Below are 25,459 nucleotides of genomic sequence, written 5' to 3' on the forward strand. Positions count from 1 at the left end.
TGTTTACTTGAAGAATATTCTGGAATTATATTTGCTCTCTTGATGAAAGAAACTGTGTTCTTGGTACTTCAGCACTTTTTATTTTAACTTAGAGAAGACTATCAAATACAGATGTCTTTCAGGTCATCTTTCCTATCTTAGTGATGTTTCAATAAACCAAGGAGCATATGTCCATGACCTGACTTCCTACAGGTTTCACTGCTACCTGCTAGTAGAACTGAAAAGGAATCTGTAATCATATAATCGAGTACTGTCCTATTCACTTAAAGAGATTGACTCTCAAGTAATAATCACATGAAGAGATAAAGGTTTGTTTTTATTAACATAAGATGGTTTTTCCAGTTGCATCTTTCCCTGCACACCTCATGCTTGCTCTAATCTCCACTTAAGGTGGATGACTCTCCTGGCAATAAAAATCTTTGTTCTTGTTGGAAGAACAGGAAGCATGAACTAAGTCATCAAAGGATGGGGAAAGTGTAAAGTCAGGTGTCTATTGTTCATGCTGTGGAGAGCAGCCTGATAAGCAACCACTAGAACTTCTGGAATGATTAAGCAGCTTCCCGAATACAGTAATTTATGGCCTGCATTGTGAATATGATAAAGAAGTTGAGGGATCAGAAAGGCATGAGAAGGAATTATCAAAAGAAAAGTGTTAGGGATAGCTGTTCCATGGTTTCTTAAGGCATAGAGTATTTATCACAAGATATAAACTTCAGTTTCTAAGAAAAGAAGTGTCCTCAGTTTATTAGTATGGTGTGTATGTGTCTAGAAACAACAGTACGATAAATATAATGATGTAGCCATGGGCCCGCTTTCTAAGAGAGGTAAAAATCCACTTCAAATGAAAGGAGATTGAGGAAATCACTTTTAAAAGGAATAAAAGAGCTAGACGACCAGGTCAATCTTCTAATTTAGGAAAAGATACAGGATAAATTATCTGACCTGTTAGCAGCTCACATTGTTATGTTATGACTGTTCTAAAGTTAGTCATAAGTGGACAAGCTCTTAGTAATTTCAGGCTATGCGTTTTGCTAATACTCCTTGTTTGGTGGTACTATGAGTGTCTATTCTGTCAGTTAAACATTGACACCGGTGACAACAACGTGCCCTTTTGCAAGTTAATCTCCCAATTAAACATTTGATATCATACTTTACTCCTGATTCCATTTGGAAAACAAAACAAAACAAAACAAAAAAACTGGACTGCTAAATTGAGGAAATTGCAAGTTTTGTTTCAGTGTTTTTATCTATTGACAACTGAATGAAGTCAGTTTACTTTTATTGGTAGTGAGACAATATCATTTATCTACTGCACCCAAAGAATGAATTAGATTTTTTTATATTCCAAATTTTGGAGGAGCGTGACATAATAATCTCATAGTTATCCAGGATAATATAATAATATGTGTAAAAAAATTTATAGTAGCAGTCATGTCAGTTCAAGTGTACAGGAGATTTAAAACCTGGGTCAAAAATGTGTAAAGTTAAACCATGCTTCTTTTGTAAACCACTGTGGGGACTTGGATGATTCAAGGAAACTTCACAAAGCCAAATTTCTTTCTCTAAGAGAAGGAAAATATCTATTGAGTAAAATACTAAAAATATTCAGTATATATTAAAGTTTTTACTTTTTCCTCGACACTTCTTTCCCTGCCCCAAATAATCTAATAGGTATACTGTCGATTTGGAATCATCAGTGTTTTGATAAATAAATGGATTGGGCTTTCCAGAGCATGTACAGGAAAAAGAGTAAGGGAGGGAAGAAAATGCTAAAAATCAAGGTATTATTTTGTATTCTGGTCTTTGCCAATTTTTAATCTTTACAGTTTAGTTGTGGGTGAATTCTTAAAACGAGAGGAAGAAAATGAAACCAGGAGAAAAGCAAGAACTTTGTTCCTGCATGAATATGCAAATACTAAACTCTGGAGAAAAAAATTTCTGCCATCGATGAAATTACAGTTGGACGATTCATCATGGAAAGGTAGTTAATTTCCCATATTTCAAAAATGAAGGTAAGTACCTTTGTTACTGAAATATGGTAAAATCTTTTATCACAATTTATATTTTTCCCCGAATTTTCACTCTTCCTGTATCTTATTAAACTCTTGCCAAACACTTGAGAATTTCCCACAAATTACACAATTTACACCCTACTTCTGTGGGTAATTTCTATATTTTCCAGGGTTCCTTTCCTTCCTCAGCGGCAGAGGTGAGTTAAATCAAAGGCTTAGAAAAAGAAAGCCATCCTCTAAGAAGTCCAATAGGAATGAGTATATCTTCAGTAGAAATAAAATGGTCAAACCCAAGGAGAAGAAAATGGGAGATCTACGAGGGCCCCAGCATGATTTCAACCCTATGAGACACTGTTCATTTCTATTTTAATAGTATAAGTGGTGGGTAAATGCTAGTCAGACTGAAATAGTCCTAGAGCATCTTTGGAATGCATTTACTGGAGTGAAACCCCACTCTCTCAAGGCTGCCCTCCCCACACACACTGCTTCCAGGTTCCCTCAAGCCCCGCTCTTTAAGAGAGAGAGGAAAGCTTTAGGAAGAAGTGTAAATTATTTGTGAAGATTGTTCTGGCAGCAGAATGGGTACTTTCTTTCATTTTATATTCTCCCTTATTTGCAACATTTTACTCTAATCTCCAGGAAGGAATAAAAGATGACTTAATTGTATTAAGACAACATATACTTTCCTCTACTTAAAGACTTTTGTCTTAAGGAAATGTGTATGTGTGTGTGTGTGTATGTTTGTATGTATAGAAATATACAGACATACTTATATATGTATGAATATATATACACACACTTCCTTTAGCTTCTGATCTGTTAGTTCATGTAAAACATCAACAAAATGTAATGTTCTATGCCATAAGGTGGTAAAAAATGTGATTTCTATCCACACATTCCAAAGCATCATATTACAGATCTTTATAAAGCATTCTACGTTATGTCTACACAACATAAGCAAAGTGAACATATAGAAGCCACTTAATGAATTTGAGTCACCTCTACTTATAAAACAGAATTTTCCCTTGCTTCCAACATCCAGCACATACAGGTTGGCTCCCAGTTGGGCACTAATGCTCTATGTAGTTGGGGGTTAGGTTTACCAAAATCTGGAAAGGCACAGCTTGTTTTCTGGAGAAATCTCAATACACTCTTGGGTTTGCCTGTAATTTTTATATTACTAATGGTGCAAGCAGTTGATTCTAAAATTCTGTGCAGCTTTGGAGTTCTTAGATTACTTAGGTCATAAAAAGTCCCATGGATGCTATTCTTTGAGTGTGGAAAAGTAGCACTCTTCTGATTGTTTCTTCGGTGAGGTATTCTCGAAATGCAAGACTTGCTGAGTATTTAGGTAGAAAGAGTACTCATGGTCAAACACAAAACCTCCTTATGGAAGTTTGCCTGAGCATGCACAAGATGGAACAAATTCAGAAAGCTTCTGTCATCTTCGTCACGGTCTCCTGTATGCCACACACAGGAGTGGACAATAGGGAAAAGAAAATGACAGTTAAATTTTTAAATATATGATTTATTTGGAATAAGATGTTCCAATTTTCCCTAATAATAGGTAACAGAGGACTAGTCAGTGATCTTTACTAAGTCAGACATTAACCACCAAAATCAGGGAACTGTGTGAGAGCACTGAATAAGGAGTCAGAAGAAAAGGGTGCTGCTGTTCCATGCTTTACTGCCTCTAACTCTATGACCTTGGGCAAGTCAAGTAATTTCTCTAAGCCTTAGTTTCTTGTCTGTAAAATAGGGTTGATTATCACGTTGGCTACTTAAGAGAACTATATAATCATATGTGTTGAAACTAAACAAAATAGGGCATTATTATGATGATTAGGATGGTTGGGAAGTGAGCAAGTGAACATTTTGCTGTGCAGAACTGGAACTAGCTCCTTTCAGAACAGACTCTTCAACTTTAGGTTTTCCATTAAAACCCATGCGAGATTTAAAAAGTAGCAAAACCAAGAGCTAAATATATCTTGTGGAAAAATAAACAAAAAATGCTTTCTATTCTTGGTTTACAAATGAAAGTCTACATGGAATTTGCTGTTTCAAGTGGAGACTAGAATGCATTGTAGTCACACCTGTGCACCGTCTGCAGGCACACTCACTCACCGGACATAACCGACTGAAGCATTTCCATTATAACACACGCGAATGCATTCGCCACACTCTGCAGGAAGTTATTTCTTTCCATGGGAGTGCTAAAGACTTTACAGACTTTTTGCATCATTTTAACTGCCCAATCCATGCAGTATAGTTCTTTCTCACAAACCTGATTTCGATATAAAAAGAGTAATGGTAAAGCTTCATGTGAAGAAAACACTAGAATTTGAAAGTGGTATTGACAATGATGGTTTACGACTTTACATAATTTATTACACATGACATCATATTGAGTTTGTAAGTGGGAAATGCTCCTATGTCTAATTTTCCTTTCCTTTCAAATGGTACAATTTTAGTGGAAAAAAGTGTGATGTAAATAAAAGCTTTGTCCAAGATTATCACAGCATATTATTCATTAAGGTAAGAACTAATATTACAAATAATTGTTAAACATACCAAAAATAAGACTTCTGCTCATTCATTCATGCAGTTATTATTTATTGAGCAGATGCTAAGAGCTGCAGATACAATGGTTAAGCCATAAAGACAGGGCCTCAATTTTCCAGGAATCTAGTAAGGGTGACAAACAGGCAATTTTAATAGGCAAGAGAACTATGATCTTATCAATTCTCCACCTTGAGAGTTGTACAGCATATTTATCTGTTACTTAAAAGATAAAATATTTAAGGGACACCTAGGTGGCTCAGTCGGTTGGGCATCTGCCTTTGGCTTGGGTCACGATCCCAGGATCCTGGCATGGAGCCCTGGGTCTGGGCTCTCTGCTCAGCAGGGAATCTGCTTCTCCCTCTCCCTCTGCCTCTCCCTCTGCTCGTGTTCTCTCTCTCCTCTCTCTTGCTCACTCTCTCTTGCAAATAAATAAATAAAATCTTTTAAAAATAAATTAAAAAGTAAAGAATAAAAATATTTATTTATTTATTTTTAAATATTTTATTTATTTATTTGACAGACACAAATCACAAGCAGGTAGAGAGGCAGGCAGAGAGAGAGAGAGGAGGAAGCAGGCTCCCCGCTGAGTAGAGAGTCTGACGTGGGCTCGATCCCAGGACCCCGAGATCATGACCTGAGCTGAAGGCAGAGGCTTTAACCCACTGAGCCACCCAGGCACCCCAAGGATAAAAATATTTAAAGACTACATGTTAATAGTTAAAGCTAGCCAAAAGGAAAAAGGTTTATTTACTAACGTTCTAAATGGCCAATTTAATTCACATAGCCAGATAATATACAGTATGAAAATAAACCATATAGTAGTGCAACATTTAGTTATAATGTAAACTTAACAGGAAAGATTTGTTGACTATGTATTATGTGTAAGGCACTGTTCCAGGCACTATGAAAGAAGTAAGTCACCTAGTCCTGAATGTCAAAGAGCTCTCAGTCTCTTCTGGGAGACGATTTACCCCACACATAAAATGGTTTAAGAACACTAGTAGTTGGGGCGCCTGAGTGGCTCAGTGGGTTAAAGCCTCTGCCTTTGGCTCAGGTCATGATCCCAGGGTCCTGGGATGGAGCCCCACATTGGGCTCTCTGCTCAGCGGGGAGCCTGTTTCCTCCTCTCTCTCTCTGCCTGCCTCTCTGCCAGCTTGTGATCTGTCTGTCAAATAAATAAATAAAATCTTAAAAAAAGAAAAAAAAAGAACACTAGTAGTAATTGAAGATGAAGAGAAGACAAAACTGAGGCCACTTAGAGAAAATGAATGATCAGTACTGAGACGTTTATCAGGTTTTCTAGGAAAGTCAATAAAGGTTACTTGCTATAGTGCTGCCAAAGTAACCTTCCAAACACTTAAAACTTACCATGGCTCTCACCTTCCTAAAACTTTTCAGCAGCTCCCTATTAGAGGATGTGTTCAAGACCCGCAGAATGGTTGGCAAAGCCTTCCTTACCTAGCCTCTCCCTTCTTACCCCGCCCTTCCTCACCTCCTCCTCCTCTGCACATTCTACTCCCGAAATAATACTGAGTGGCTTACAGTCCTGCAAACACATGCAGTTCCAACTCTCTCTCTCTCAGAGGCAATCTGCTTAATTACTAAAATAAATATTTACACTGTGAATGTAGTTAATTTGATAGCTTTCTTCAGTTTCGCATTTTAAGAAAAGACACAGAGGTTTTATCCATGTTTTAAGCTGTTGCTTTGGCAAAGATTCTTGTATCTATTCCATAGGAAATGCATTATATCACTCATTCCTCACAACAGTCACCTGGAAGACTATTCTAGTGCTTCTGAAGCACTGGCTGGGGTGGCATCTGTCACGGTAGGCAAATCAGTGAGATTTCTATGTAACGTATGCAGGTACACGTTAGAATAATTCCACACACACACCCACCCCTCTTCTCCCGGCAAACTAAACTCCTCCCATTCATTTTTAAAAACCTATTTCTGCTGGGGCTGGGGAAGCCTTGTTTGTGCTATATTCACCCAGTATTGGCTCCCCTCTGCTACGTCTGTTTGTATCTTTTTAATACACATATATTTGTACTTATCACACTGAATTTATTTATATATACCTTGATACATCTCAAAAGACCTTAAGGAGGGCACCTGGGTGGCCCAGTGGGTTAAAGCCTCTGCCTTCGGCTTAGGTCATGATCCCAGGTCCTGGGATTGAGCCCCACATTGGGCTCTCTGCTCAGCGGGGAGCCTGCTTCCTCCCCTCTCTCTCTCTGCCTGCCTCTCTGCCTACTTGTGATCTCTGTCAAATAAATAAATAAAATCTTAAAAAAAAAAAAAAAGACCTTAAGCAGCTTTTGGTCAGAGATTTGTTCCATTAATTTCCATACTCTTAGAATCTCACACAGTGTTAGGCCCACAGTAAAACATTCAATGTGTTTAAATGAATGAATATTAAATATATTTTAATGTTTGTTTGTTTGTTTGTTTTTGAGAGAGAGCGAGCAGCATGGAGGGCAGGGCAGAGGGAGAAGGAAAGCGAAAACCTTAAGCAGGCTCCACATCCAGTGTAAATCCTGATGCTGGGCTCAATCTCATGACCCTGAGATTCTGACATGAGCCAAAATCAAGTGTTGGATACACAACCAGCTGAGCCACCCAGGGGGCCCTTTTAATGTTTTTTTTTTTCTTTTTAAAAACATTTTATTTATTTACTTGACACAGAGAAAGTGAGAGCACAAGCCGGGAGACAGAGGGAGAGAGAGAAGCAGACTCCCTGCTGAGCAGGGAGCCAGATGCAGGGCTTGATCCAAGGACCCCAGGATCATGACCTGAGCTGAAGGCAGCTGCTTAACTGACTGAGCCACTCAAGCGCCCCTAATGTTTTATTTTGAAAAACATTTTAACTATACAAAAGTGGAGATAATAGTATAGTGAACCCCCAATATCCATTCCCTAGCTTCAGCAATTACCAATCTTGTCTCCTCTCTACTACCATTTGCTTTCACATCCTCTCCACTACCATTTGCTTTCACATCCTCTCCTGCTCCCCAATGATTATTTTGAAGCAAATCATAAAAGCTGTTTTTAAATGGAATCTTTAAAAAAGAATATAACTTGGCAGAGCTGTATAATGAAAATATGGACATTAAGTGGGGTGAGATTAATATAAGGAATGATTCCAAATATGACATTACATTATATATATTTTTAAAAATTTAAATATACATAAAATAGATGTTTAAGGGCACCTGGGTGGCTCAGTTGGTTGAACGGCTGCCTTCAGCTCAGGTCATGATCTCGGAGTCCCGGGCTCGAGTCCCGAGTCGGGCTCCCAGCTCTGTGGGGAGTCCGCTTCTCCCTCTGACCTTCTCCCCTCTCATGCTCTCTCTCTCATTCTGAACTCTCTCACATAAATAAAATCTTTAAAAAAATGTTTAAGTACTTATTCTTTCAAAATGTTCTGAACATATTTCAGTTCCTTCAGGGCAGCATCCTGGTAAGTCAACTATAATGTTAAACGACTTGCTAGAGAAAAGCTTGTTTTTTACTTACCAAAGCCAAAAAGACTATCAGCTTTGCCAGTTCAATGGCCCGCCCATTCACAGCTTTACTGGCCATGAAAGTGAAACAGATGTTGTTTCCACTTAGGATTAGGAGACGTGCATTATTCTCTAGGAGCCACTCACGGGGAACCACTTTTATTAGAGGAAGAACAGTTATTTAGTGAGAAATTACATAATAGCTCTAGTAAACATCACTAAATACATGCAATATTATATTACCTTTTTGGAAATACAACTAGAGCCAAGGGAAAAACACAGAAAAAAATGCTGTAGTTTTGCAATTACTGCATTCAACCAGAAACAGAGATTATTGCCAAGTTATAGTGGCTTTTACAAATGTCCTAGCAATATAGTCAAAGCATTTCTCCCACACACAGATCAAAAGGCAAGGTGTAATTCTATGTAAGCAAAGAAAACTTATAACCTTTAGAATCTAAAGGATTCTGCAGGAATAGAAAAAACTTTTCCTTTTGAGCCAATAAGAGAGGGCTTTCTTCTTACACAACCTAGGAGATTGTGAGAATTTGGAATTTGCAAAATGGGAATAACTGAGCTGATTAAATTATGAAACTTTCAAATAATAATAAATATATATTTATTGGTAATTGGAGAAAAGGAAATTGATTATATGCATTCTCTTCAAACATATACCAAACTCTTCAAATATTTTAGAATATTTATTGATTTCAAATAGGCAATTCATTTGTTACCTGTAGAATTATCCTTACAATTTTATAATTGTATTCTAAGAATACATTTCTACTACTCTGTGGTAAATATGTACGTTTACCTGATAGTTCATCTACAAGACTGATAACATCATCTGCTGTCCACTCTTTGGTGCCTGTGTCATACAGTAATTTAATAGCATCAGCCAAACCTTTCAGACTGGATTCATCTGTAGGTCCTTCTATCATTTTCTGCCAAACCACCTGTCCTGGATAATTGAAACAAAAACTAGGCTATGACAGAACAGTTGGCTTTGTGATAAAGATTCATGGATTGTTTAAAAAGGAAATTGGATGGCATTACAGAATCCCATTGCTTATATATGCTACTTTCATAATGAAAAGTCAATTCTGACAACAGTATAAGTGTGAACATCTCTGACTGATGTGACGAAGTTTAGCAACAATTCCTACATGAAGTAAAGAAAACGTAGTTTCACCAAGAAAATAGTGCTTCTAGTTCAAAGATAATGCTACTCCTATAACAAAAATTATAATGGGACATCTGGGTGGCTCAGTAGGTTAGGTATCTGCCTTCGGCTCAGGTAATGATCAGGCTCTTTGCTCAGCGGGGAGCCTGCTTCTCCCTCTCCCATTTCCCCTGCTTGTGCCTTCTCTCTCTCTGTCAAATAAATAAATAAAATCTTCAAAAAAATTATAATAAGCAATTAATGTAATCTTATTAAAATCAAATGAAATCTGATAACCTTCCAAAAAGAGAGCATGCTGTATTTGAGTGTCTTCCAAACATTAAATATATCAAAACACAGTAATCCAGTCAATTTTTGAATCTTTACCTCTGAGCAATTCTCCTTGTGAATTACACATAAAATTTAATCCCAGACTGGCTTCCTGCTGCTACTTTAAACTGGTTATCTCCTGTTATAGGTAATGTGAACCAAAGAACTGCATGCTAATTTTAACATTAATCTAAGCCAAACTTAATTAAAAAGGCAAAAAAATGTGCATAATCATATTATGCACCCAAAATTAAATAGAACATCAATTTAACTTCTACTGTGTTTTACAGACAGTATTATTCCCTTCCAGCAGCAACATAATCTTGAGATAAGGTACTGTTTAGAAATGAAAAGTAGTGATTTTTAGGTACACCAGAGATGACAGGAATATATTTGGTAATGGCCTGTAGTCTTGAAGCTTAAGCTATGCATAAGCTAATGTAGTATATATCTATGAAATCATGAAACACAGTTTAATCATTAGGAATGAGGAAACTAAGGAGGTATAAAAAGATATGCTTCCTAAAATAGAAGTAATTAACATTTTTGAAACATACATCCCTAAAAAAATGGATGCTCACCATCTTGAGGAGATATTGGTCCAAAGATGATATACAATAATCTTGCCTGGTTCACCATTGGCCATGGTTTTAATATACGTGTCAACCAAAAAGCAGAATCACTCCGATGTATCCAATGATCAAGCAGGACATTCCTACAGAACAGTCTTATCCTTAACTCCAGTTTTCGGGCACTTCCTATGAAGACAAAAAAATTGTAAACCATTCTTCCTAGAAAGGCTGATGTGCATACTGGATATGCACACAGTGGATATGGTCAGTGATAGACATCCGTAATATACTTTGTATTGAAGTGTTACTTCATTTTCCTTTGTAAAAATTTTAGATTATAAGGGATTATTTTTTAAACAATTTTATTGAGATAAACTTTATACATCATACAATTCAGTGGTTTTAGTATATTCACATATATATACAGCCAGTACCAAGTCAATTTTAGAACATTTTTATCACGTCAAAAAGAAATCCCATTCTTTTTTTTTTTTTAAGGTTTTATTTATTTATTTGACAGAGAGACAGCCAAAATAGGGAATACAAGTGGGGGGGGGTGGGAGAGGGAGAAGGAGGCTCCCTGCTGAGCAAGGAGCCCAACACAGGACTCATTCCCAGGACCCTGGGATCAGAACCTGAGCCGGAGGCAGACACTTAACGACTGAGCCTCCCAGGCACCCTAGAAATCCCGTTCTTTTAGCTATCACCCCCATCCCTCCATTCTTTACTACCCCTAGACTTAAGTAACATTGGTCGCTTAATCTATCCTCTGTCTCTAAAGATTTCCTTTTTCTGGACTTCATAGGAGTGAAATCATGTAGTATAGTCTTTTGTGACTGGCTTCTTTCCTTTAGCACATTTTCAAGCATCCATGTTGTGGAATCTATCAGTACTCCCTTCATTTTTATGGCCAAATAATATTTCATTGCATAGATATATCTCATTTTGTTTATCCATTCACCTGCTGATGGACATTTGCGTTGTATCCAAAGGTCTACTACAAAAAATGGCTATTACAAACAATGCTGCTATAAACACTGGTGTACCAGTTTCTCTGTGGACATATGCTTTTCATCTCTCTTGTGGATATACCTAGGAGTGGAATTTCTGGGTCATATAGTAACTCTAAGTTTAGTCATCTGAGGAGCTGCCAGACTGCTTTCCAAAATGGCTGCACCATCTTATATCCGGACAAGCAATGTATGAAGGTTCCAATCTCTCCATATTCTTACCAACACTTGTTGTTATATGACTTTTTGATTCTAGCTGTTCTAGTGGGTATGAAGTAGTATCTTCTGTTTGTCTTTTTAAACAGACTTATCAAAATATATGTGATTTACATGTCAAGAAATTCACTCATTTAAAGTGTATAATTCAGGGGCACCTGGGTGGTTCAGTCATTAAGCGTCTGCCTTCTGCTCGGGTCATGATCCCAGGGCTCTGGGATTGAGCCCTGCATTGGGCTCTCTGCTCCACAGGAAGCCTGCTTCTCCCTCTCCCACTTCCCCTAATTCTGTTCCTTCTCTCCCTGTCTCTCTCTCTCTGTCAATTAAATAAATAAATAAAATCTTAAAAAAAATAAAGTGTATTAATTCAATAGTTCACAATCTATAATAATATTGGGGTGCCTGGCTGACTCAGTCGGAAGAGCATGGGACTCTTAAAGTTGAAGTCGTGGGTTCATGCCCCATGTTAGATGTAGAGATTACTTAAATAACTAAACTTAAAAAAATCTATTATATTGGGGTGCCTGGGTGGCTCAGTGGGTTAAAGCTTCTGCCTTTGGATCAGGTCACGATTCCAGGGTCCTGTGATTGAGCCCCGCATTGGGCTCTCTGCTCAGTAGGGAGCCTGCTTCCCCCCTTCTCTCTCTGCCTGCCTCTCTGCCTACTTGTGATCTCCGTCTGTCAAACAAACAGAATCTTTTTAAAAAACCTATCATATTATTAATTTTTTAAAATTGTGGTAAAAATATAAATTTATTTATACATATATAAATATACATAACACAAAGTTCGCCATCTTAACCATTTTTAAAATGTACAATACAGTAGCATCACTTACATTCACAATGCTGTTCAACCATCACAACTATTCATTTCCAAAATTCTTTATTACCTCAAATAGAGGTTATTAAGTTATTAAGCAATAACTCTCCATTTCCCTCTGCCCCCAGTTCCTGCTAACCTCAAATCTGCTTTCTGTTTTTATGAATATGCCTGTTTGAGGTACCTCAGTTAAGTGGAAACACAATATTTGTCCTTTTGTGTCTGACTTATTTTACTTAGCATGTTTTCCAAGTTCATCCATTTTAGCATGCATTAAAACTTCATTACTTTTATGGCAGAAATATATTCCATTGTATAAAGAGCCAACGTTTGTTTATCCCTTCCTCTGTTTATGAACACCTGGGCTGTTCCCACTTTTTGGCTATTGTGAATAACTCTGTGGTGAACACTGGCATGTGAGTATCCTTCCAAGTCCCAGCTCTCAATTCCCTTAGGAATACCTACGCATGGAATTGCTTGGCCATATGATAATTCTGTGTTTAGCTTTTTGAGAAATGGTCAATTTTTTTCCATAATTGTGGCACCATTTTACACTTTTATACCATTTATGTTCTACTTACTTGTAGATAAGACAAGAGTAAATGGAAAGTCTATTGATCTAAGGCCATATGAAATAAGTACCCCTTGATGTATTAAGCCAGGTAACACAGCATCGGGAAAGGCTTTACAGAGGAAGTCTAGCAAACTGGGTCTTAAAAGATGAGGAGAGATGGTATTTTAGAAAAAAAAGAGAGAGAGAGAGAGAGAGAGAATGAATAAAAGATACGAGGTAGAAATGTGTAAGAGATATGTGAGACAGTGAGGGAAGAGGTAAAGACTATTCTATGTCAAGCAGATACAGAGAATAGTGGGGAATAAATTTGAAAAAGTAGACTGGGATGAGAATGTGAAAGCCAGTATAAACAGTTTGGACTTTATTTTGATGACATTGGGGAGCCAATAAAAGTTTTTCGTCCAGGGAGGGATATGATAAAGTAATTTTGTTATTGTTTCATTAGACTTTGAATCCACCTTTTTGATCCATAATTTGTTTCATAATGAAATATCTCAAGCTGGGGCGCCTAGGTGGTTCAGTGGGTTAAAGCCTCTGCTTTCAGCTCGGGTCATGATCCCAGGGTCCTGGAATCAAGCCCCGCATCCCGCTCTCTGCTCAGCAGGGAGCCTGCTTCCCCTCTCTGTCTGCCTCCCTGCCTACTTGTGATCGCTCTCTCTGTCAAATAAATAAATAAAATCTTAAAAAAAAAAAAAAAGGAAATATCTCAAGCCATCAGAAAAGCAGAGATACCATAACAAATATTGGATGCTGGTCACTTAGCTTTGTCAAGGCTTAACTTTTTCCTATATTTGCTTCAGATTTTTAAAAAATAAATAAAACATAGGTATGGTTACAGCTTCTTGTATATCACTCCTGATCCTCTTCCCCTTCATCCTTAGAGGTAATCACCACCTTGAATTTGGATATTGACCCTCTTGTACTAGTAGGGTTCTCCAGAAAAAAAACCAGAATAAACAGGATGTGTGTGTGTGTGTGTGTGTATGTGTGTGTATATATTTATATATAAATTCTTCTCCAGGGACACCTGGGTGGCTCAGTTGGTTAAGCGGCTGCCTTCGGCTCGGGTCATGATCCCAGGGTCCTGGGATCGAGTCCCACATCGGGCTCCTTGCTCAGCGGGGAGCCTGCTTCTCCCTCTGCCTCTGCCTGCCTCTCTGTCTACCTGTGCTCCCTCTCTCTGACAAATAAATAAATAAAATCTTAAAAAAAAAAAAAAAATAAATTCTTCTCCATATATATATGGAGAAGAATTTATTTTGAGGAATAAACAGGATGTACGTGTGTGTGTGTGTGTGTGTATATATATACACACACACATTGTAATGTATATATATATACACACACAAATTCTTCTCCATATATATATTTATGGAGAAGAATTTATTTTAAGGAATTAGCTCATGAGATTATGGAGGTTTGGCAATCCAAAATCTGCAGGGTATGCTGGCAGACTAGAGACCAGAGAAGAGTTTCAGTTCAAATCCAAAGGCAGTCTGCTTGGTAGAATTTTTTCTTGCCTGGGAGGTCAGTCTTTTTCTACTAAGGCCTTCAAGTGATTGATGAGACCTACCCTTATTATGGAGGGTAATCTGCTTTACTTAAAGTCTACTGATTTAAATGTTAATCTCATCTAAGAAATAACTTCAGAGAAACATCTATAATAATGTTTGACCAAATATCTGAGTGCTGGGTATTGGCCCAGCCAAGCTGACATACAAACTTAACATCACATCTCCTAACTATGTTCTTATATTTAATACAGATATATTACCATAAAGAATATACAGAATTATTTTACATGTTTTTAATTTGTATATAAATAGTAACATGTTCAAAATATCCTTTGGTTATCTTTCTCTCAACTTACATTTTGAGATTTATTCATATTAATACATGTGGCTTTAGTTCATACATATTAACTACAATGGTTTTAACTGTATGGATAGTTTTTTTTTTTAAGATTTTATTTTTTATTTGGCAGAGAGAGAGATCACAAGGAGGCAGAGTGGCAGGCAAAGAGAGAGAGAGAGAGGAGGAAGCAGGCTTCCCAGTGAGCAGAGGGCCCGATGCGGGGCTCGACGCGGGGCTCGATCCCAGGACCCTGGGATCATGACCTGAGCCAAAGGCAGAGGCTTTAACCCACTGAGCCACCCAGGCACCCCAACTGTATGGATACTTAATTCATTTTTCCATTCTCCTGATGAGGGGCATTTGGATTGTTTGCAGTTTTTCATGCTTACATGCTGTAATGCTCATTCTTACAAAGGTCTCCTTATGCACGCTGTAGGAGTATCTCAGAGTGAAACTGCTAGATTGTAGGATTCCATAATTTTAAAACTATGAAATATCTCATATACATAAAGGTTTAAAGAATACTATAATGAACACCTTTGTATCCTCCATCCAGTCTTAATTAATAAAATACTATTCATACAGTTGAGCCCTGAATACTTCTTTCTCTAATCACGTGCCTCACAATCTAATTCAGTGTTTATCTTCTCCTTACATTTCTTTGTCCTTTTACTACATATGGATGTCATGATTTTCTCTTAAACATACTTTCGAACTCTGCTATTTTTTTTTAGTATCTATTTTAGTATCTGTATAATATTAGCTGTGAATTATAGTTTTTTTTACCTGGTTTGCTGCAGACAACGGTCTGCATCTTGCGGGAGAGATTAGTCAGCTCACATAAGAAGTTATACACACGGTGGCACTCGAGTCCATCCCAACCTGCCGTTAAGGTCTGAAAATAATAAAATGAAGGAAATATTACAGATGTCCTGACCATCAAATCAAAATATAAGTCACTGCTAGCTTATGAGCATGATCAAAGTGATGTGCAATTTTTATCCACTATGGAAAATTCAAATTAATAAGAAAATATACATAAACAAAACCTAGAAATGCCCCCAAACCCAGTTTCTTTTTGGTTGTCAAGGGAGTTTCCTTTCAGAACACTTTCAAATGGTGCTGAATCCTGAACCCTGACAGTATGGGCAAAGTAACAAAGACCAAAATCCTAGAGCACAACATTACATACGTGGCACAGCCATACCGTGGTTTAGTTTTCAACAGAATCCCTTTGACTTCCTCTAGTTATCATTTATGATACTGCTTACAAATGAGAATGACCTCATATTAATGTGACAATTACGAGCACTTACTAATAATATTCTGATGCGAGTGAGCAAAAATTTTTTATTAGGACAAAGTTTAATATTTATCTTTGACCCAACCAGAATGTACAGTTAAACATATATGAAAAGGAAATTCAAATGGCATGCTAATCTGTAGTTAGATTTTGAAATGGTTGATTAATCATATCAATTTTTCTTAAAGTAGTTGAACTGGATTTTAATAGTTTACGGATTAATCACATTCCCTGTGCAAGCACATAGAAGAAACTGCTAACAACAGTTACTTTTGTTGAAGGCAACTCGGTGGAACACGGACAGGCCCTGATGGTAGACTTCCTTTTCATTTTATACAGGTTTGCACCTTTTAAATTTTATTTAAATATATGTGTTTATATTACCTGTCCTTCCTCCCCCAAAAGCAAAAACATATCTTAGAAGAGAGATGGTAGGAGGGCCTACGCTACTGGAATCTGGGCATGCAGATGGTGGCTGGCAGGCTGGCATATAAAGCAAAATTGTTGTAAACTTTGCAAGGTAATTTTTTTTAAGATTTTATTTATTTATTTGACAGAGAGAGAGAGAGATCACAAGTAGGCAGAGAGGCAGGCAGAGAGAGAGGGGGAAGAGGCTCACCGCGGAGCAGAGAGCCCAATGTGGAGCTCAATCCCAGGAGACCAAGATCAGGACCTGAACCAAACGCAGAGGCTTAACCCACTGAGCCACCCAGGCACCCCTGTAAGGTTAAGTTTTAAATAAGTTATTACAGTTGATCCTTGAGAAAGGCAGGGCTGAGCGCCTGGGTGGCTCATTCATTAAGCATCTGCCTTTGGCTCAGGTCATGATCCCAGGGTCCTAGGATCAAGTCCCACATCAGGCTCCCTGCTCTGCGGGAAGCCTACTTCTCCCTCTCTCACCTCCCCTGCTGTGTTCCCTCTATCTCTCTCTGTCAAATAAATAAAATCTTCAAAAAAATAAAAGAAAGGGGCTCAAGCCGCTGCCTTCAGCTCAGGTCATGATCTCAGGGTCCTGGGATGGAGCCCCGCATCGGGCTCTCTGCTCAGCGGGGAGCCTGCTTCCTCCTCTCTCTCTGCCTGCCTCTCTGCCTGCTTGTGATCTCTGTCTCTCTCTCTCGGTCAAATAAATAAATAAAATCTTTAAAAAAGAAAAGAAAAGAAAAAGACAGGGATTGGGGCACTTATACCCCACTAGTCAATTTTGGCTTACCCAAAACTTAACTATTAATAATAGCCTGCTGCTGACTGCAAGCCTTTCCAATAATGTAGTCAATTGACATATATTTTGTATGTTATATGTATTGTCTACTGTATTCTTACAATAAAGTGAGAGAAAAAATGTTATTAAGAAAATCATAAAAAAAGAAAATCATAAGGAAGAGGTAATACACTTATAGCACTGTACTGTATTTACTGAAAAAAATCTATGTATAAGTGAACCTGGACAGTTCAAATCCATGTTCTTCAAAGGTAAACTATACATTTAAACTGCTTAAAACAATATAATAGATTAATAATATACTGTTAATATTGAATAACACTAAATAATAGTATTAATCTTCTTTGTTTATAATAAAAGATTAGTCAAAAACTTTTTAAAAATCAGGTAGTTGATTTCTTTTTTATCAGCTTGAGATCTAATTGACATATAACATTGTGTAAGTTAAAGTATATAATGTAGTGATTTTACAATTGTACATACTGCAAAATAATTACCACAGTAAGGTTAGTTAACACATCTACCATCTTCCAAAGCTTTAATTTTTTTTCACTTCTAAAAATCACATCTTAAATAACTAGCAAAAAACTAAAAATTCATTACATACACACACATGTGCGCGCGCGCACCACCCCACAAGATTTCTAGTCTTTATAACTGGCTGGAAACTTCAAGTATATTGGTATTGAGCAAATAAATGTTTTGAGAAATTCAAGAAAAAAATCTGAGGTGGCAAACACACTGTTAGATTAACACTTCCTCAAATCTTTATAATTTTATTTTGTTCTCTTTTAGATTATTATTATTTTTATTAACCTATGGAAATGTAGACTACATGCTCTTCCTGTTAACACTTCAAAAAACATGCCTTTTCCTCTTTCATTTAAAAAAAATGTACCTGTAAAAATATGCCATAACATGGTAATCCTAAACATTGGATAGGAGCTGCACAGCCACTGAATTTAAAACAGGAAACCTGTAAAGACAACAACTATTAATTCCTCTTTTACAATCGAACTGTACAATGATTGGACATTCAAATTTAATGGAAATATGCAGGAATATTTTTCACTATTAATTGAAAATAATGAAAAGGCTAAATGACTAGCATTGTGTTACATAAGTAAGGTCACAAAAGAAGTATAAAACCGAGTGTCTTAAAGGAGTTCATAATTTATTTAGAAGAATAAAATAGACTCATGTGAAATTATTTTGATAATTCAGGTTAGAATATACATAGATGTGAAAATCACTAAATACACACTATATTAGACACTGTGAAAGCAAAAACGATAAATTTGGGAATGATCAAAACAGCTTCTGAAGCATGTGAAAAAAGCATTGTCTTAAAGTAGGATTCAAATATAAGGAATGAAGCTTTGCGCAGTGGCAGTATTGTAGCCAATGAGGTTTATCCGAGGCGCGATTATTGCTAATTGAAAACTTTTCTCAAATATAAGGAATGAAAAAGATAGGAAAGAGGTGAGGGAAAAAATAAGGATAACATTGTACAGTGGTAGGAATGAAAAGCTTTATGTGGGAAGAAAGATATGACATACTTAACTGGGCTCAGGTTGCATTGTCAGGAAGAGCCCTAAATACCAGCTACAGACTTTGGACCTTATCTTGCCAAAATTAAGTAGCCACTGAAAGATTTTTAAGTAAGAAAATTAACTCAATGAAAGGGATGCTTTGGGAAGAATAACCTTGATTCAGCACACAGAATGTCTTGCAAAGTAAAGAAAGAGATGGCAGAAAGATTATCTGAGAAGCTGCTCTAATAATATAGACCTGAACTCAGTGCAAATACTGACATGAAAAAAAGCGAATGCATCAGAAACAGTCTGCATACTACTGAGTGTAGAACTGAACCATCAGTGTTGGATATATGTTTGAGTTTGTATATTGAAAATAAACACTTATACAGAGATTATGCCTAAACACATGGATATACATTCAAACCATAAATTACCATAAAAGTTTTTTTTTTAATGTTTTAAAGATTTATTTATTTTAGAGAGAGTTAAAGAGAGAGAGTGTGCTTGTGTCCATGGGGAGGGGGTGCTAGGGGCAAAGGGAGAGGGAGAGGGAGAGAGAATCTCAAGAAAATTCCCCACTGAGGCCTGAGCCTAATATGAGGCTCAATCCCACAACCCTGAGATCATGACCTGAGCTGAAACCAAGAGTCTGACGCTTAACCAACTAAGCCACCCAGGCACCCTCAGAAGTTCTGTTATTTTAATATTAAAAAAACCTTCCTGGGGCACCTGGGTGGCTCAATGGGTTAAAACCTCTGCCTTTGGCTTCGGTCATGATCCCGGGGTCCTAGGATGGAGCCCCGCATCGGGCTCTCTGCTCGGCTGGGAGCCTGCTTCCTCCTCTCTCTCTCTCTCTACCTGCCTATCTGCCTACTTGTGATCTCTATCTGTCAAATAAATAAATAAAAATCTTTAAAAAAATACTTTCCTTGTTTTCATACATTCATAAACAGTAAGAGTAAACATTCAGAAATTTTTTCACTTTAATAAAATATCTAAATCACCACTTTAGGGGTGCCTGGGTGGCTCAGCGGGTTAAAGCCTCTGCCTTTGGCTGGGGTCGTGATCCCAGGGTCCTGGGATCGAGCCCCACGTCGGGCTCTCTGCTCAGCAGGGAGCCTGCTTCCCTTCCTCTCTCTCTGCCTGCCTTTCTGCCTAATTGTGATCTCTGTCTGTCAAATAAATAGATAAAATCTTAAAAAAAAAAAAAAAAGAATCTTTAAATCACCACTTTAAAACAGCCTCAGGATTCTCATGTAGGTTAAAAAATACTTTTAGACTCTGATAACTCTAATAAACTTGAAAGACATTCTTAGTTATACATAAAAATTATTTTATGATAAGTAAAAGACTACTACATTTTGGTGTTTTATAATCTCTGGATACTTGGTATAGTATTAGATTATCATCAATCAGTTATTAGTACTAACTCACAAAATTCTACTAATTGAAGATGGATCTAAAATGGTCCATCCATAGCTTGTTAAAAAACTATAACAAAAAGCTTTACTAGAAATCAAGATTGTGAACCAGTTGAGAAGTGTGATCTTACTTCTGCCAGTATTTTGTGAATGTACTTCAGTCTTTCCCTTGTGGGTAGCAGCAACGTACATCTTTTAAACAGCAGACCTGAAAACATAAAGAGACACATGAAAAAAATGGCAACGATACAATTAATGTAAAAGTACCTGTAAAGCACAGCATAACATTTCCTTGAAAGTCAAGTACGGTAAATCACAGTGGACTGTGAGCTGATGTGATTCTGAAGAGGAAGTTTGGGAGCAAGGGTACCAAACACTTACAATATATGGTGTTTACCAAGTAACTGTGATGTCCACTAAATGGTATAAAAATCTTACAAAAATGATGAAATTGATATTATAAGATAGATACAGAAAATATTTAGATTAAAAAAGACACAACAACAGACAGAAAGATGCACTAGTAGAACTGTATCTTTATTCTACAGAAAAGAGATTCCAATATTTCTTGAAATTAAGAGGTTCACAAAGGAAAATGCTTTAAGAGTTGTTAATGTAAAACATGGAAAGAATGAGAAAAGCGATTTTGTATTCCCTTCTCCGTATAAAAAATTTTTGAATCGTAACTACTTAAAATTTCAGAGGTTAGAAGTTATTTTCACTCACAGAAAGTATTCAGTTTGGATGAAATATCCATTTCTTCCTTCAAAGATATCCTTTTATGGGGCTTACATGTTAAGAATGTATAGAATTTTGTGTTCAGATATTTTAAAAAAGAAAAAAACTTCAATTTCCCAGTGAGACATGTAACTTGAACTACAGTGACAGAAGTGTATGATTTGTTTCCTCTAACTTTATGTGTCTGTTTTCCTAAAATGGCAATACATTGTTAACATTCCTATAAGGGCAATGTTACTAAAAATAAGATACATGGTAGGAAAATAAATACCTGAATATCATGAATTTCTCCATCTTTATCTTCCTTGCATTTACTATTTTTTTTAACGTATATGATAGCTACTTCAGATAATTCTGTAGAATCTATGGGAATCCAATTTATTTTTAGAAGTTGCTATGTTTGGACAACACATGACCAGAATTGAGTTTGAAATATAAACCCTCTGTATTTTTGTACATAAAAAGACATTTTCAATGTTTGGTTTTTAAGCTGAGTTCTTTCTCTTTCATGTTTTGGCATCCAGTCCCATGGCAGATCATAGCTGGGGAAGTGTAAGCTATAATTGTATGCTGGTTGCTTTTTCTAATGTAAAACTCCTATTTTTGAGGATTGCAATTTACCATAAAAACCAATACTGGCTGACTTATTTATTTTTTAAACACAGGTGCTCTGCTATACCCTTTAGAGACTAACTTTTAAAATTTCTTCCCACTAAAATAGAGTCAGATGTAATGTTCTTTTCACACTGGCCATCTGCTCTGTCTTATATGAAGAAGCAAATTAAAATTTAAAATCTTAGAGCCCAGAATTCTGAAAATGTTATTTTAATGTCTGAAAACAAGAACGGATCAGATAGGAAAGGCAACATGAGAAAACGGTAAGTACATCAAACATTTACCTAAAGAATCAGTCATAAGCCAGGTGTCTGCACCAAAACTAAGTGGAAGGTTGAAATCATTACATGAATAAAACTGTGTTTAAAAGCTGGCTATTGGGGTGCCTGGGTGGCTAAGTGGGTTAAAGCCTCTGCCTTCGGCTCAGGTCATGGTCTCAGGGTCCTGGGATGGAGCCCCACATTGGGCTCTCTGCTCAGTGAGGAGCCTGTTTCCTCCTCTCTCTCTGCCTGCCTCTCTGCCTACTTGTGATCTCCCTCTGTCAAATAAGTAAATAAATAAAATCTTTTTAAAAAAAATAAAATAAAATAAAAGCTGGCTATTAAGATCAATACATATTTGTATTTTTCACTGAATTATCCATATGTTTTTGTTTTAATGTTTTGTTTTATGTTTTAATGGGTTTTTTTTTTGTTTTGTTTTAATGTTTTTTTGCTTCTTTAAGTGACTGAACCTTGGTTAGGGAGAAAAAAAATTCTTTCAGATCAAAACCATAAAATCAGCTCTTTTACTGTACCACTTATTCTACAACTAAGGATGTTTGAAAAAAGATATTTACAATGACAAGTAGCAAAAAGTCATTGCTATATTCTGTTACAGGCTTTACTAAGTCCAACCACAAATACTGAAACACATAACACTATAATCAGATTACATACCTTTCATTTACTCTTATGAAACTAAATCTAATTAACAGTAATCTTATTAATTTATCAAATATACTTTTATGTACTTATATACATGTATATAGTCTTATTTTATTATCTTAAAGCTAGGCTTCCTTGCGCTACTAAAAGGTAATAATCACTTAACTTATTATGCCTTTATTTAAAAATTGAAAACATCACCTTAATCTTTGGCCTTATTGCCATGTTTTGGTTAATTATAAGGTAGTTTCATAATTAAACTGGTACCACTAGTCAAGTCAAAATTAGAATTTTATTTGAGTACATCAATGAATGGGGTAAAAGACATAGATGATTTTAAATCAAGGGAATGGATTATATGGAATTTCCTTTGATAAGATTAATTTATTATAGTGTAATGATTTATTAATAAATGTGTGGAGTACTTTTAAAAAATTGTTTCTGATAAGAGAATAAGTGATCTTCCACAATAATGTGTTCACATTTCTTTTCTATTTTAAGGACTAGATTATGGTTGAAAGAGAAAAGAAGTTTAGAAATAAAATTCATTAGATCCCCAGGAAGTATAGGAAGTACATCAATTTCACTGGAAAGTCACCTAAACAATAAGGAAAGGTGACATTGTATGCACATGAAACCACAAGGACTGATACTTCACACTAAAGCTCATTCTCTCATCTTTAAAGATAAGTATAAGGGACTATTATAGAAAAGTCTTCACACTGAAGAATAAAAGCATCATAGAAATAGGCACATTTTAAGAAATATCCCATTTCCCACAGGTCTTACAGAATTCTTTAATAAAATCCCTTTAATTAAGTGTAGTTCTTTACTTGTTACAATTCTCATTACATAAATTACCTAGAGATCTGTAATGTTCCAGTATGGCAGAGTCTTGTTTCTTGCTAGGCAGCTCAAGGTTATGAAAATCCTGTAGTAAAAGTCTTTTGCTTCCTGACGAGGTTGAAATATAATTAATAATGTGCTGGCTGACTGTTTTGGACACCATGCTTAGCATGCTGATATCCTTCACTACCAAAAGAAATACACATACATATATCTATAAATAGCTTAATTACAAGAACATCATTATTAGTGCAATCTATTAACTTATAAGTTAGCTCATCAATAATATACTAAATAATAAAATATATAAAAAAGTGGAGGAAAAGGGGAAATTTTTAAATTGTTTTAAATCTCCTGTTCAATGAGTTGAAAATACTTAGGGATCTAACAGTTAAGTTATAATTAGAGGCATACTTTAAAGAGTTTGAATGCCACACTTTCTTCATTATATCCCTTACCTAATAATGATGAAACCAGAAAACAAACAATGTAAATACCATTAACATTCTAGCAGGGCCTCAGATGACAAAGTAGTTCTGGCTGGAAAAAAAAAAAAAAAAATTCAAGCATCTATATAGCCTACTCATAGTTCCCAGACCTCACCTGATAAATATCTTAAGATTATTTGGAATATTTCCAATGGCAAGGCTTTAAAATTTCCAAGCGTTGATAAGGGCTGAGAATCTGAGCCAAAGGTGTTGGAAAAATAGCTGCTGGATCGACGATCACTACGTCTATATTTCTGGTTGGGAATCAAAGTGAAACTGGTATTTATTCTAGATGCCATCCTTTTTCTTATCTCATGAATTTACCCTGGTTAGAAAAATAAAATACAAGAGACAAAGGAGAAAGGAAATTATAGCAACAAAGAGCTGTTTTTTAAAATGGAGAAACTGATACCTTGTTGGTAAATAGCTATCTACCTATTTATGAAACTTTTTTTTTTTAAAGTAATTTCTACCCACATCGTGGGGCTCAAACTTAGGACCCCAAAATCAAGAGTCACATGCTCTACTGACTCAGTCAACCAGGAACCCCTCTATTAACAAAACTTTTAATATAATGTCTAATTTACGGAGCTCCCACCAATTAAGAGTGTATTTATTCATCTCCAATGATATGAAATGTTTAAAAGTCTTTTCCCTCTTAGCCAAATATTCTAGATAAAGAATTTTAGTAGAATAAGAGACATGTATTTGGATGAGATACAGTTTAAGAAAATATACAAAATCTTTAAAAAGTAAAAGATTTGACAGAAAAAAACCAATATAACAAATTCAAAACATTCAAGATCTGTCAATTAGTATGTTGCTTTTATAATCTTTACATTAAAAAAAATCAAAATATCATTGTAGCTTTAAAATTTTGTAGTGAAGTTTTTCCATTTCTTTCGAACTGAGTACTGATATTTTCTTTGTTGGAAGCAGTAAAAATAGAGACAAGAAATAGAAATTCTAACTTTAGAACATTTAAAATTTACAAGTTCTAACAGATTAAGAAGATTGCATTACTATTATCAATTATGTGCTGTGCTGTATAACACAAATAGTGAAATTAAAGTCCTGTAAAATTAAAAAGATTAGAATAAATAAATGAACAATAATTTTCCTCCTAATTCCACTTTCGGTTACTTACAATTCTTAAGAAGGGCCTACACAACTTGATTTTGAAATGAACATTTCTTAGAACTTATTAAAATCACTGATAATTTACTTATACCAAAAAATAATTCTTAAAAAAATATTCATAATAGGTGACTTTGTGTCACTATTGCTCCAATTCAGAAGACATTGTCTTTTGTACATATACCCATACAGGTACATAACTACAACTCTAAGCCTTTCTGTTTCTGAAGTAACAACTAAGACATTTCATCAAAGAGTTACAAATATATCTGACCCAAATGCATATTCTCCTTTTGTCACAAACTTGCTAAAATCACATTGTTACTTACTCATCTAAAAGGTTACATATCAACTTAAAGTCAGTTATACTTTGAAAACATGGCCAAGAAATTTAGTTCTTAGTGAAAAACATACTGTGAACCTCTTTTAAAACCATACCATAGCACTTTGCTTAAGCATTCCATGAGCACTTCAATTAGAAGCTATTTTAAAATAATCATTAAAATGACACAAGTAACATATTCCATTGTCAAAAAAGTTTACAAAGTACAGCAAGACAAAAAGAAGACACTTAAACTCACTTATAAACTTTGGTTTATATCACTCCA

At 35.9% G+C, this 25,459-nt stretch overlaps 1 protein-coding gene across 2 annotated transcripts; it reads right to left on the reverse strand.

Annotated features, from left to right (window-relative positions):
* FBXO47 (F-box protein 47) lies at nt 1-24,013 on the reverse strand (the record flags this gene model as incomplete). 2 transcript variants are annotated; one of them, XM_080827246.1, is made up of 10 exons in its annotated part: nt 1-3,472; nt 4,137-4,296; nt 8,094-8,236; nt 8,895-9,041; nt 10,154-10,330; nt 15,407-15,515; nt 18,041-18,118; nt 20,233-20,309; nt 23,242-23,412; nt 23,830-24,013. In XM_080827246.1, the coding sequence occupies 10 exons, from the start codon at nt 24,011-24,013 to the stop codon at nt 3,360-3,362; spliced, it is 1,359 nt and encodes a 452-aa protein (XP_080683372.1). In that variant the 3' UTR covers nt 1-3,359. The 2 variants fall into 2 exon arrangements, with proteins under 2 accessions (XP_080683372.1, XP_080683373.1); XM_080827247.1 differs by lacking the exon at nt 23,242-23,412.
* Nucleotides 24,014-25,459: the final 1,446 nt, after the last annotated feature.

Source organism: Martes martes (genome assembly GCF_963455335.1).
Source record: "Martes martes genome assembly, chromosome: 16".
NCBI classification, from domain to species: domain Eukaryota; kingdom Metazoa; phylum Chordata; class Mammalia; order Carnivora; family Mustelidae; genus Martes; species Martes martes.